General features: G+C 41.8%; 1 protein-coding gene across 2 annotated transcripts in view; it reads left to right on the forward strand.

The window, feature by feature from the left end:
* The first annotated feature begins 362 nt into the window (after window positions 1-362).
* BLNK (B-cell linker) overlaps window positions 363-12909 on the forward strand; it is a 72283-nt gene continuing 59736 nt past the window's right edge. The window contains exon 1 of one of the 2 annotated variants that reach the window (XM_015559384.1): window positions 363-620. In XM_015559384.1, coding sequence (XP_015414870.1) covers window positions 574-620 — 47 coding nt within the window. In that variant the 5' untranslated portion in view covers window positions 363-573. The remainder of the gene's footprint in view (window positions 621-12909) is intronic. The other variant, XM_015559383.1, reaches the window with a different exon arrangement.

The following is a 12909-nucleotide window of genomic DNA, read 5'->3' on the forward strand; positions in this document are numbered from 1 at the left end:
AGAACAACATAAAAATGCCATTTTCATATAATTTCCATCTTTAAGTGGAAAAGTTTACCCATGACTTTATGCAAATGAGCATAAAGTTCCAGAGAAACCTTCAGATGGAATGAATTATTCTGCTTTTTCTTGAGCCCAGGAAGCTGCTGGGGACAGCGTGACACCTGCTGGAAATAGGACTAAATGTGTTTGAGACAACAGGAAGTAGTGACCAGCAGAGCTTGCCCTGACCTGGTTACAAATCTGGTTATAAAAGAAAGCAGCTGGAAAGAAATTTGCATGTCCAATAGGTTTCACTATTAAAGTTTACACAACGTGGAGTAGTCAGCCAAGCTGGCTGGCTCCCCAGATCACATGATTATGTAGAAACATGAAACTTAGCTATGTGTTCGAGCAAGTTTTACTTCTCCCTGGTGCAAGGGTGTTTGCCAGCAGTCTGAACTCTCAGAAATCAGACTCGAGTGACTGGGGCCCTTGAGATCAAAGGTTTATCATGCTACTCCCTAGGAGGGCCAGGGACTGCTGACGTTACCACTGGATGGTTACTTGTGGCTCTTATCATCACCAAAAAGAATGGACAAGCTTAATAAAATAACTGTCCCTGCCAGTCAAAAGTTGAGGTAAGATTCTCCCCAATCAATACTTTTTTTTCCTTCTTCTCCTTCTTCTTCTGCTTTTTCCCAATGCTCTTACTGCATCTCAGAAAAACTGAAATCCTAGAATACTTTCTAGTTCTAAGGCAGTGGGTGGCAACTGCTATAGGGAAGTGGGCAGGATTTTTTTAGGAGAGTGTAGGAATAAGTGGGTTTGTTCTAGCTGGCTGTTGCCAATAATAAAGTGTAAAGCTCTGGAGAGAAAATAAAAAGAAATGTCAAAAGTTTAGATTCTACAAAAGATCAGCTTTCAGAGTCTGAATACAGCAAACTTTTGCTAAGGAAAAGTCTACTTTGGTCCTCAATAATTTCATTGTAGATTGCTATGCAATGTTAAGGGTTGTTGTAATCATTTTATTAATTTACTTTGTGGGTATATATCACAAGTGTTTTGGGGAGATTGGGTCTGGTTTTCTCATGTCCTTATGTCAGTGTAACAATTATCTATAAAAATCCACTTAGAACAAATAATTCAGAAATGACCCAGGGGCAAGAATCAAGAAACTTCTTTGATCTATGGAAAAGATAACTTCCCAAATTTTGAGTTTGAAACTCTTCTTTTTGTCTCATTGTAAGGGCACCGTGGTTTTTGGAGACTGGAACTTTTAAAATGTTCAATGACTGTTTTATATTCCAACTACCATTTGAACTTCAATTTTTCACAGTTGTGACTTGTGTAGCAAGTAAGTTATTACAAATATCAAGGAACTAAAACTTTTGAGACCAAATTTAAGAGAAATTAGCCCAGCATTGGCAAAAGGACAGCCCTTCATAGTTAGAATATGGGCCGTATGCCTGGTAGGTGCGTGGTAAATGCAGTTGGAGGTGAACTTGATGTGAAATCTGTAGGCGGTGTCACTAAGTCAGCCATTTTGAGGGCATGTTGTTGGGTGTCTGTGCCTGATCTGCAGGGACAGGGGACAAGAAGGCACTCTGTCAAGCCCTTGATCTCAAGTTTCTACACCCTCATGGGAGGGGGGCAAGGAAAACAATGGAAGTAGTAATATAAGAAAAGAAGTAGAGTAGCTGGAGAAGGTTTCAGGGAGAAGGTGCTTTCTTCAAGAGCTAGGCTTTGAAAATATCTTCTGTTCGGTTGGTTGCCTTTTTGTTTTGTTGGTGGTTTCTTTTGCTGAGCAGAAACTTTTTAGTTAGATATACAGATCATGTAGCACAGACTTGTACACTTGAGACCTACATAATCTCATTAACCAATGTCACCCCAATAAATTTAATTTTAGAAAGAAGAGCTAGGCTCTGAGAGGTAGGTAAGATAACCATAGAAGGAAAGCATATGTCCTGGGAGGGAGGAAATACAGAAGCTGACACGTGGAGCTGGACTTCAGAAAGGTCCATGGTGAGATAGTGAGAGTTTTCTGCCCAGCACAGACAACAGAGTAGAGCGTGCAGGACCCGAAGTTCCCGATAAGGTTAGATACATGGGGTGGGGCCAGATTACAAAGGACAGTGAGGACAAGGTTGGAGAATGGGTTACACTGTTAGAGTGTCACGCCAGCAAACTTATAGGAAGCTGGTAGGATGGACTGGAGGGGGGGGGAAACTGGAGGCAGGGAGACTCAGTAGATGGGGGCAGTTAAGTAACCCAAGCATATAGTGTTGCAGGCCTGGATCTGGGGCACAGCAGTGAAGAGGGAAAGGGAAGAAGAGGCAGGGAAGACATGCCAAAGAAACCAGCAAGGAATGGATATTAGGGCTTCTCTCCAATGAGCAGGAGGGTTTTTATAGGTCATTCTTAGAGATATTCCACAACCTGGAGCTATACTAAGTCTTAGAATCTCTTTCAGGAAATACAAATGGGAATTTAAAGAAAAGCAATAGAACCTAAGTCACTTGATGGTCTCTCCCTCTGGGACAAAGTCCAGCTTGATCATAGAGTGGTCATAGGTAATATACACCCATAGATTATGGGGTAGAAAAACAAAATTATATTGTGGATAATCATACACTACACTCATCAGCTTAGGCAGAAATAACTTTTTTTTTCCACTTGGTTACTCAGTTGTCTTTACAGAATTGGCCCATTTTGGTAAAATGTGCACTGTCAACGTGGAACTTTTGAAAGAAATGAAATTGTAAGCACAATGGATTTAAAGCACCATCTCACCTCTTTTTCTGTAATTACATGGGAGAGTGAGAAATAGGTAAATGAAATACTTGATCCCTGTGGTTTAAATCCTCTGTCCCAACTGGTTAACATCAATTCAAAAGGTTGCCTAACTGTGCAATTATTTGGCACCAGATGACAATATAAGCGGAGAGTTGTGTATATACACTCTTAGGATTATCAAAGTTTATATGAGACTTTGCTTAAATTCTTAGCCACAAACATAGAAAGATAGTGAGTATCTATCAAGAGTGGCTAAAAGGAATGACCCTGATCTAGGGGATATATTCCAAGGACTGAAAAAAAAAAACAAAAAACTGGAGCAGAAGGAGTGACCAGGAAGGAAGGAAAAGCAGAATCAGCCAAGGAAAGGAGGGAAGGCAGGATTGGAAAGAAACAAGGGATCCTCAGAATGAAAGAGAAAGAGAAGGTTCCTCGATGAACACCGTTGGGGATCAGTATCACCCTGAGACCGTGCTATGGAAGAACTGAGGGTGAGGTGGCTAAGTTATATTGGACCACAGAAATGTGTGAGCACAGATTCTCCCCTTTTCTCTCCCATTGGGGCACTACAGAAAGTAGGTTTCTCTGTTAGTAGTAATTCATAAACCCTCAGGATCTTCTAGTTCATTATTAGCCATAATTTTCCCTGGATTTTATGAGATAATTATATCATCAGAAAGCCAGCTAAGACCTGGGTTCTCAATTCTCACACAGTAAACATTCCTATGGTCATAAAGTTTACACTTCTAGGTAAACATTCAAAATTTACAATCCTGATTACATTGACTATGTTCTTTTCAAGTTAGTGAAACTAGTTTAAAAGGAAATTTTATATTTTTGTACTTTTAATATCCTCCCCGAGACTCATCATCTGTGCTTTTGTATTTTTCTTTGAAGCACCTGAAAACACATGTTCACTTATTTTTACAAATGCAAAGGGTCTTTGACATGAGTCTGGTTAAGCCAAGTCTCCACAGTCCTTATCTTATTGGTTAAAGAGTACAGTAGTTTTCAGTCAAACTGACACATATTAACTTTAGGTACATTTATTTAATCTCCCTGGTCCAAGTTTCTTTTCTGCAGCTGATAAGACAGAGATAATAACAGTATCGATCTCATATGGCTGCTGAAAAGATTAAATAAACTATTTTGTGAAGCAGTGACACATAGTGAATCTGGCACATTGTAATATTGGATTTTAAAATGGTAGTTTTAAAATTATATTTAATTAATATCAATATTATTATTCTTGTTAATTCCTCAGGATGCAATTGATTTTCTGAACATAAACATGGGACTTTACATTGATCATTGATAAATGTCATGTTAGTTTCAGTTCTTCTTTCTGGCTATTTTGGTTATTTTACCTGTTGATTCTGACATTTGTGGCATTAAGCTTTGCATGGACTGTAGATGTGAGAAACACCCCTCCTCTGCCTTAATCCAAGAGGCTAATGCAACTGTTGAGCATGACAGAGCCCTGTCATGGGTGTCTGGGTTTAATGCTAGGACTCTCACTTGGAGATCTGATTTAACAAATTCTGGGATATGACATCTCTTCTCAGGTCTTGGAATTCTCAATTGGAGTTTCTAGTTACTTGACATACCAATTTCTGAAGAAACATTCACCTTCTTTTCACCATTCTGGCACTAGCGCCCTCTCTGGTCCTCCTTGTTTCTGTCAATAGTTTCATCCTCAACCCAAAGTCATCCTTCGCTGCACCTCCATCACCTACCACACCCTATAATCTTTCCTTTATGATGCCTCCATACATGCCCTTATCTTCCTTTTCTGCCACAGCATCCTGAATAGAATTTCATCTCCCCTGTGTCCCACATCTACAAAACAAGGAGTTTGGGCCAGATAATTCCCAAAGTCCTTCTCAACTCTGTGTGATCCTTTAAGCATGGAGACCATGCTTAACATATGTTACATTTCCTAACACTGTTATTTTATGACTCTCAGGAAATATTTCCTGAATGAATTATCCATGTATTTGAGACAAGCTGTTTTCAAACTCTTTTCTTAATCTGTTGAAACTGCCCACCTCTGAACACTGGGGCCAGAGGATTCTAGAGAGCAGCCAGATAAGATTATCTAGAAGGTAACTCTGATATATTTAGAAGGACAATGCAATTGGAGCCCAAAAGGGCTGAACTCCAATTGCCAGTTACTAACCATGGGTCTTGAGGAAGTCACTCAACTCCTCTAAGCCTCAGTTTCCTCAAATGTCAAATAAAACTAGAGATGCCCTCCTCACAGGCTTGTTGTGAAGACCAAATAAAATAACATGGACTGAAATACCCTGATAATATTTGTCCAGGGCCTCACGGTGGATAGAGCAAGTCTTGAGGACACACGTGTCTGGGGGCATCACTCCACTCCTTCTTTATAAGCTTGGGTTAAAGGCCAGTGCTGATGTGGGAAGGCAAAAAGGAGGCACCACTTCTGATGCTAGAGATCCAATAGGCTTCCATTCTCCTCACACTGCATTGTGTCATCTGAGAATCCTCTTATCTGGGCCATCTTGTGTCACACAGATGGATGGACTATTCAGACAAAGCCTCTTTGTCCTTATAGAAAAGCCACACAGGAGCCACATTATTAGATATTTGCTATGTGTGTGTGTATCTCAGAATCATCAGCTAAGAAAACTCATGGCACTCTTTCTCACCCGTGGCTGTGCCAGGAAAATCTGCACCAGAGTCCACATATCCAAGGCACGCCCTCTCCTGAATCCAATGATCACCTGTGTGCCATGTCTGAACAAGTCCTTCCTCTATGCAACCGATCTCCAAATGGGCTATGATGCAATTAATTAGGTTTCCAAGAACTGAACCACAATTACATTCCATCCCTGCCTCCCACATCACTGGATTAGAGGAGACAAGGCTGGTACCAAACGCTTCAGACACACATTTACAGACAATCTCTTGCTTCTTCCCTCCACCCCCAACAGATGACTAACCTCTTCTGTAGAATTTACTAGTTTAGTTCATTTTCAAAGAGGATCTAACTATTGCCCTTATGCAATGACATCAAAGAATCTAGGCTTATTAAAGAATACAGTTTAGGGGAAAAAAAGAGAAAGTAAATGACAGCTTGTTATAGGGAAATTGAAACAACGGATGGTTTTCTTTGGTTTTTTAATAAACCCTAGACATAGCTGCATCATTGAGATGAGTGGTTCTCTACCAGGGTCAATTTTGCCCTCTAGGGACATTTGATCGCCACAATTGGGGAGGGAGGTGCTATAGGCACCTAGTAGTAGATGCCAGGGGCGCTTCTAAACATCCTTCATTGTACAGAGCAGTCCTCATCGTAAAGGGTTATCTGGCCCAAAATGTCAATAGTGCTACTGTTGAAAATCTCTGATTCAGACCAAGAAGCACATATCCATTTGCATATTTTTATAGCGACAGTATGTACTTAAAGTTTAGAACATAACATATGTAACTTTGCAATTGATGCAGCCTCTGCTCACTGGAATGATTTTCCTTGGTCAGGGATGGTTTGAGTGAAGGGTTGCCAAGGGAAAGGGCTAGAAGTACTTGGGCCTATATTTTAATGATTTGTTTTTTTCAAAAAAAAATAGTTTGTTTCTAACAAAACTGGATTCCATGAACTACATGCACCATTGAGGTACATGTTGTTCTCTCCTGGGTAGAGAAATGGGAGCAGGAAAAAATTTCTAGACATAAGATCCTCCTGGAATAGTCTCTGCTTCTACCTCTGTAAGTAGACTTGGTTTCCTTGAGTGGAAGCCCTCAGAGCTGGGATAGAAAGTGACGACATAGCTATTAAAAAGCCCAAGGGCTCACAGATCTGACCCAATGGCCAAATTCTGGACAGAGGTGGACATCCTATTCTTGTCCTGGAGCAGCTTGCATTGCCCTGAGGTCCATGGGTGGAACACTGCCTGATAAAGACAAATCAAGGCATGGAGGGGAGATGATAGGTATTTGTTTGTCTATCCTTTAATGCAGTGGTTCTCAACCTTCCTAATGCCGTGACCCTTTAATACAGTTCCTCATGTTGTGGTGACCCCCAATTTCATTGTTACAAATTGAACATAATTAAAGCATAGTGATTAATCACAAAAACAATATGTAATTATATAGGTGTTTTCCGATGGTCTTAGACGACCCATGTGAAAGGGTCGTTCGACCCCCAAAGGGGTCATAGCCCACAGGTTGAGAACGGCTGCTTTAATGTCTTCTCCATCACATATGGAGATTCTGCAGCTGTGTCTGCGAGGAATGACTTTGGAATAATTTTTTCATCATCTGGGATAGTTTCAGCTGCAGTATTCACCCTCTGGGTCTCCCTGGGACCAATGATCTATATTTTGTGAAAATCATGGATGGGTTTTGAGGGTGCAGCTTAAAACACACACACGCTTATTCCAGTTCTTTTATAAAGCAATCCTCTATCTCCCCCTATGCCATTCCCCATGACTTCTTAAGTTGGTATTGATCTTATCCTGATGTCAGAAAAACAGTTTTCCTGATTCTCTTGTGCTATCAGGAATGTGAGGGATGCAGGCTGGCGTGGGCCTGCTGTCTGATGTAATGTCAGATGCTCCAGGCTCCTGGTTAATCCCAGATTCTGTCTCCAACCTAAAGGGGCTTCAGTACTCTTGGCAACTGTAGAAATAGCCTTGCCACGGACAGCTAAGGGCTGTCTGCTCCCAAAAAGCTCCTCCCACAGGCCCCTGCTCTCCTGGTCTGGCCCACCTTCTCCTACCTGTCCCCACCCCACCTCCCTTCCAAAAGGGCATCTGTGGGCAGCTACACCTACAGGCTTATTTTTAACTCCAATGTTTTTTATAACCCTTTCTGGTCTAGGTCCCCAAATAAGCCATTTTCCTTTAGCCCAGCATGGCTGTTTCAGTGCTAATTTCAAAAGTAAGGCAAGGAAGCCGCTTCAGGGACATGTACCTCCTTGGTGAGTCATGCTTCTCCATTAGCCACTTTCCTGAGAAAGGAACTCATAAACCCAGGGGCATTCCAACATTCCTGCCTCCCCCAGGCTAGCTGGGGCCCCAGACCTACTCCATCCAGACAGCACCCCTTCCCACATTCAGCAGGGGCCTGTGAGCTCCCTATAGTGTGGCCGGGCACTCACCCAGGGCTCATGCCCCAAGAACCCCATTCTGGGGTTAATGCCGTGCTGTCACAGTCTTGAAGGGCCCTGCATTTTCATAATACACTGGGCCCAGAAATTATGTAGCCAGTGCTGGCCATGGGTTCCACGAGTTGTGAGGCTGAGCCTGCTCCCCCTGCAATGCGTAGGGACATGGACATCAATGGGGAAGCCCCTACCCAGATCATAGAGGTTTACCTGCCCAGGACTGAGAGGCCATCTCTTCTGCCCCTTTATTTCTCAGGTAAGAAAGCCAAGGCCCAGAGAGGTGAACTTACCTGTTCTAAAACTACACCTCAATGTTCGCCAGCCAGGAAGATGAGTAGGCCACACCCTGCTTTTTTTCCCCTGTGTCATTTACTGGCCAATTAAACATTCTAATTTAGTCTGTATTCTAAAATCTTACTAGACATTTTTTTTTAATTAAAAGGCAACTAATTTACTAGTCAGGATCCCCAGTGAAGCCCTACCCAATCATGCTGTCAGTATTTCAGGCTTTTACATGTTTCCAGGTCCAAACTTGAATCCCACGCTTACTCAGATGTGTTTGATGTACAGTTTTAAAGAATTCTCCCACTGGCCAGGTGCTAAATTTAGGTCTCTTCCAGGTGTCATATTGTGTTGAGACTAGCACCTCTGCAGTTGCCTTCTCTTTTTACCCCTTCTTTCTCTCTTTTTACAAGTTTTTAAGTGAATTTCTTAGGGTGACATTGGCTCATAAAACCATATAGGTTGCAAAGTGTACAACTCAAGGAAACATCATCTACACACTGCATTGTGTGCCCACTGCCTCAAGCCAAGTCTCTTTCTGTTCCCATTCTCCCCTCTCCCCTTTGCCCACCTCCTAGCCCCTCAACCTTCTTTCCCTCTGGCTAACACCACATCGTTGCCTGTGTATATGTGATATATATAGTTTTTTTCTTAATCCCTTCACCTTCTTTCATCTAGCCTCCCAACCCCTCTCCCCTCTGACAGCTGTCTGATCAGCAATTCACGGCTTCATTCATTCATCCCTCATTCTTTCCTTTCTTCAGTGAAGAGACATTTATTGAGCATGTACTGTACAGTGAGCACTGATCTGGTCACTGCCTTTGAGGAATGCAAAGTCCACTGGGAAGAAAGACATTTAATCAAGTAATTCCAATAAAGAATTGTTGGGAGAGGCAATCTCGTGGGTGCAGTATTTCAAAGCCCCACTCAACCACATGAGAAGGCCCTTGGGCCTGGAATACTTCCTTACCAAGAGATAAGGAGTTCCTGCAGGCTGTGCCAAGCTTATCACCTTGTTTGAGAATATCTTTCCCTCTTTTCATGCTCAAGGAGTGCTCCTGTGCCTTTGTTCTGCTGAGGCAAGTATGGCAATGGCCCTCAGGCACACCACTGCCTTTCAGGAGAGAGGATTACCTGCAGGCCAAATGGCTGCCGGGAGCTGGGGTTAGCCACAGGGGACCACTGCACACCACTGATGTTGATTTTGCTCTATCCTCCATGTGAGCAAAGCATTGCTCTATCTGAATAAATAAATGAATAAAATAAAGAATGCTCCCACAATACTGAACATGAACGTAATCTGAAAATGAGTTATAAGGAGCAGAGTTAGTCTTACCTGTGGACTGAGTGTACAGGATCAATGTGGTGTAATTTAAGTAGTGCTCAGAGAGGTGTATTTGCTGTTCTGGAAAGAATATGAGCTTTGGAATCAGGCAGACCTAGGTTTGGGTACTTGCTCGGTACCTACGAGCTCATGGCCTTTGGAAAGATCTTTTTTAGCCTCGGCTTTACCAGCTGGAAAATGGGAATGATAATATATACCATAATGGGGGTGTTGCAACAGTAGCTATGTTGACTAGAAAGAGAGCTCAGTGAATGTCCCCCTAAAATCCTCCTAGCCTGAGCTTTCCTGATGCCCCAAATTGTGTCATTAGCATGGCATCCAGTTGGACAAGGCAGTGTCTCTGATTCTTGGATCAGAATTAGACAGCATGAAGTGTAACAGGCTCAGGCATTAGTGTTATCTGTCACTAACACCCAGGCAGGAATCAATGATCTGAGCCAGCTCAGACTGAGGTGGCTCAATCAACAGTTGTTAGCTGAAAGAATGGAACATTGTTCAAGAAAGTGGTGATAAGAAAGAGGGAAAGGTCAGAGCGGGGAGGCAATTCCCAGGGAGGCCATGACTAAGGGTACTTAAGGGTACTTGGACTAGAGCAGTGGTTCTCAACCTTCCTAATGCCGCGACGCTTTAACACAGTTCCTCATGTTGTGGTGACCCCCAACCATAAAATTATTTTTGTTGCTACTTTATAACTGTAATTTTGCTACTGTTATGAATAGTAATGTAAATATCTGATATGCAGGATGTATTTTCATTGTTACAAATTGATCATAATTAAAGCATAGTGATTAGTCACAAAAATAATATGTAATTATATATGTGTTTTCCGATGGTCTTAGGCAACCCCTGTGAAAGGGTCATTTGACCTCCAAAAGGGTCACGACCCACAGGTTGAGAACCACTGGACTAGAGGATTAGAGTTCAAAGTCAGAAGAAATGTCCTCCCATGTTCAATTTTTTGTTGTTGCTGTTTACTTGACAACTTCACTTTGTTCAAAGTGTAAAACGTTGCAGAAGGAAGAATAATCCTTCAAGCACATAAAGCATGTTAATGTCCATATTTAATACTGAACAGGAAAGAAATTGTCATTTTACTGTAGTGCAAATAAATACTGGAGAATCAACTACAAACATGAGAAATGTACTTCCAAAAAAAAAAGGAAGATGGAAAATGGAATACTAAGTCATTGGAAAACTGAACCTCTTACCCATATGTGACTATGTTGCCCTTTAAACGGCCTCTTTAGCCTGTTCATGGGCAAAGTTCTCTTTTTACAATGGAAAGTCTTTTGATTTCACATCGTTTCCACATTCAAAGATCATTACAGTTGCCAAGTCAATCCCAGATGATTGGGCCTAACATGCCTGATGAATTCTGAAGACAACCTCTTAACAGAATTAAAACAAAAACTATTCATGCAAATACCCCAACAGTTGATTGAAAAAGAATCTGCTTCAAAATTGCTAAAGATTGCTTTAGGTGTATGAGGTTTCCTTCCGGGGTGAGGAGAGTGTTCTGTGACTAGGTGGTGGCAGTGATTGTACAGCATTGGGAATGACTAAATGCCCCTGAATTGTATACTTTGAAATGGTGAATTTTATATTGTGTGTATTTTACCACAATAAAAAAATTGATATTGAAATTTTCCATCTTTACTTAAAATAGTTTACTTAAGAGGCCCATGATCATATTCTTATTTGACCAATTAGATATTGTTTCAAATGTTTAAAAAATGTATTATCAATAGACATTTCTGAATGGTTTTTAATAATTAAAAGCTTGCTTCTACTTCAATCTGTACACATCATGTTCTCCAATATCCTTTTTGCTGCTGTTAATCCTCACCTGAGGATATTTTTCCATTTATTTTTTAGAGAGAGTGGAAATAAGAGGGAAAGACACAGAGAAAGAAACATCGATGTGAGAGAGACACATCAATTGGTTGCTTCCCACACACGCCCCGACCAGGGCCCCAGGGTGGAGTCTGCAACCAAGGTACATGCCCTTGACTGGAATCGAAACCAGGACCCTTCAGTCCACAAGCCGATGTTCTATCCACTGAGCCAAACCGGCCAAGGCCCCCAATATCCTTTAACGCAGAGCCCAGTGAAATGAGCTTAACTGAGTCAATTTTTTCCAGTACATGGGAAATACCATCCCATACTATTTACTCCCTGAAAATACTTTAGCTGGGCAAATGGATGCCCAGACAAGTAGTGTACCATGTACACACAGCTACGACTCATTTTCCCCCCTTAGGTTAATTTTGAAAAGAACATACTCAAAGTCTTAGAACACATTCATTTTCTGGAATTATATAGGTTTACTCCGTGTGAAGAGGAAGGAAAGCACGGCAGCCCTTTAGGACCCAGTGGCTCCTGCCCATAAAACCAGGGACAGGGAAAGCCAGACAACTTGTGTCACATCAAATGAAATCTAAGAAATTTAAAAGCTAATATAGCGTGGTTTCCTTGTCATCTCATTGGTTCAGGGTGATGTGCCCCATGCCTAGCTGCCTCTGATAGGGTAAAGCATTCCAGGATTTTGTTTTTTTTAAGGATTCAGGGATTTAGTATAATCATCCCTACTCATGGTTGTGCCCAGTCAGCCCAGTTTCTGTCTGCTTATAACCCAGATCAGCAGTTTGGACGTGCCAAAGACTACCACAAAATATTTGCAAATCCCAGTAGGGGAAAGAAAAAAAATGGCAGAGTGTCTGGAAAAACTTGCAAATTACTTTCCCCATTTAATACGTGGTTAGTAAGACAACCCAGGCTGTGAGATGCTCACGTGCAACGTGCACACATTCCCTCCACCCAGGACTCCTCGGTTGTCTTTCTGACCAGGGTGTTGAGAAAGGCCACACGAGGCTGTGGTGCTCAGGCCTCCTTCCAGCTTCCAGCCTCTACTTCTTCTTTTTTTTTTTTTAATAAACCTTTATTGTTCAGATTATTACAGAGGTTCCTCTTTTTCCCCCCATATCTCCCCTCCACCTGGTTCCCATCCCACCCCATGCCCTTACCCCCGGCCACTGTCCTCATCCATAGGTGTAAGATTTTTGTCCAATCTCTTCCCGCACCCCCCACAACCCCTTTACCCCAAGAATTGTCAGTCTACTCCCTCCCTTTCTATGCCTCTGCTTCTATTATATTCACCAGTTTATTCTGACTTAATTTTTAGGTTCACTTGTTGATAGGTATTTATTTGTTGTCACTTTATTGTTCATAGATTTTATCTTTACCTTTTTCTTCTTCTTCCTCTTCTTAAACGATACCTCTCAGCATTTCCTATAATACTGGTTTGGTGGTGATGAACTCCTTTAGCTTTTTCTTATCTGTGAAACTCTTTATCTGACAGTTTCTAGAAAAT

The sequence above is a fragment of the Myotis davidii genome, unplaced genomic scaffold (assembly GCF_000327345.1).
Source record: "Myotis davidii unplaced genomic scaffold, ASM32734v1 scaffold332, whole genome shotgun sequence".
Taxonomy (NCBI): Eukaryota; Metazoa; Chordata; class Mammalia; order Chiroptera; family Vespertilionidae; genus Myotis; species Myotis davidii.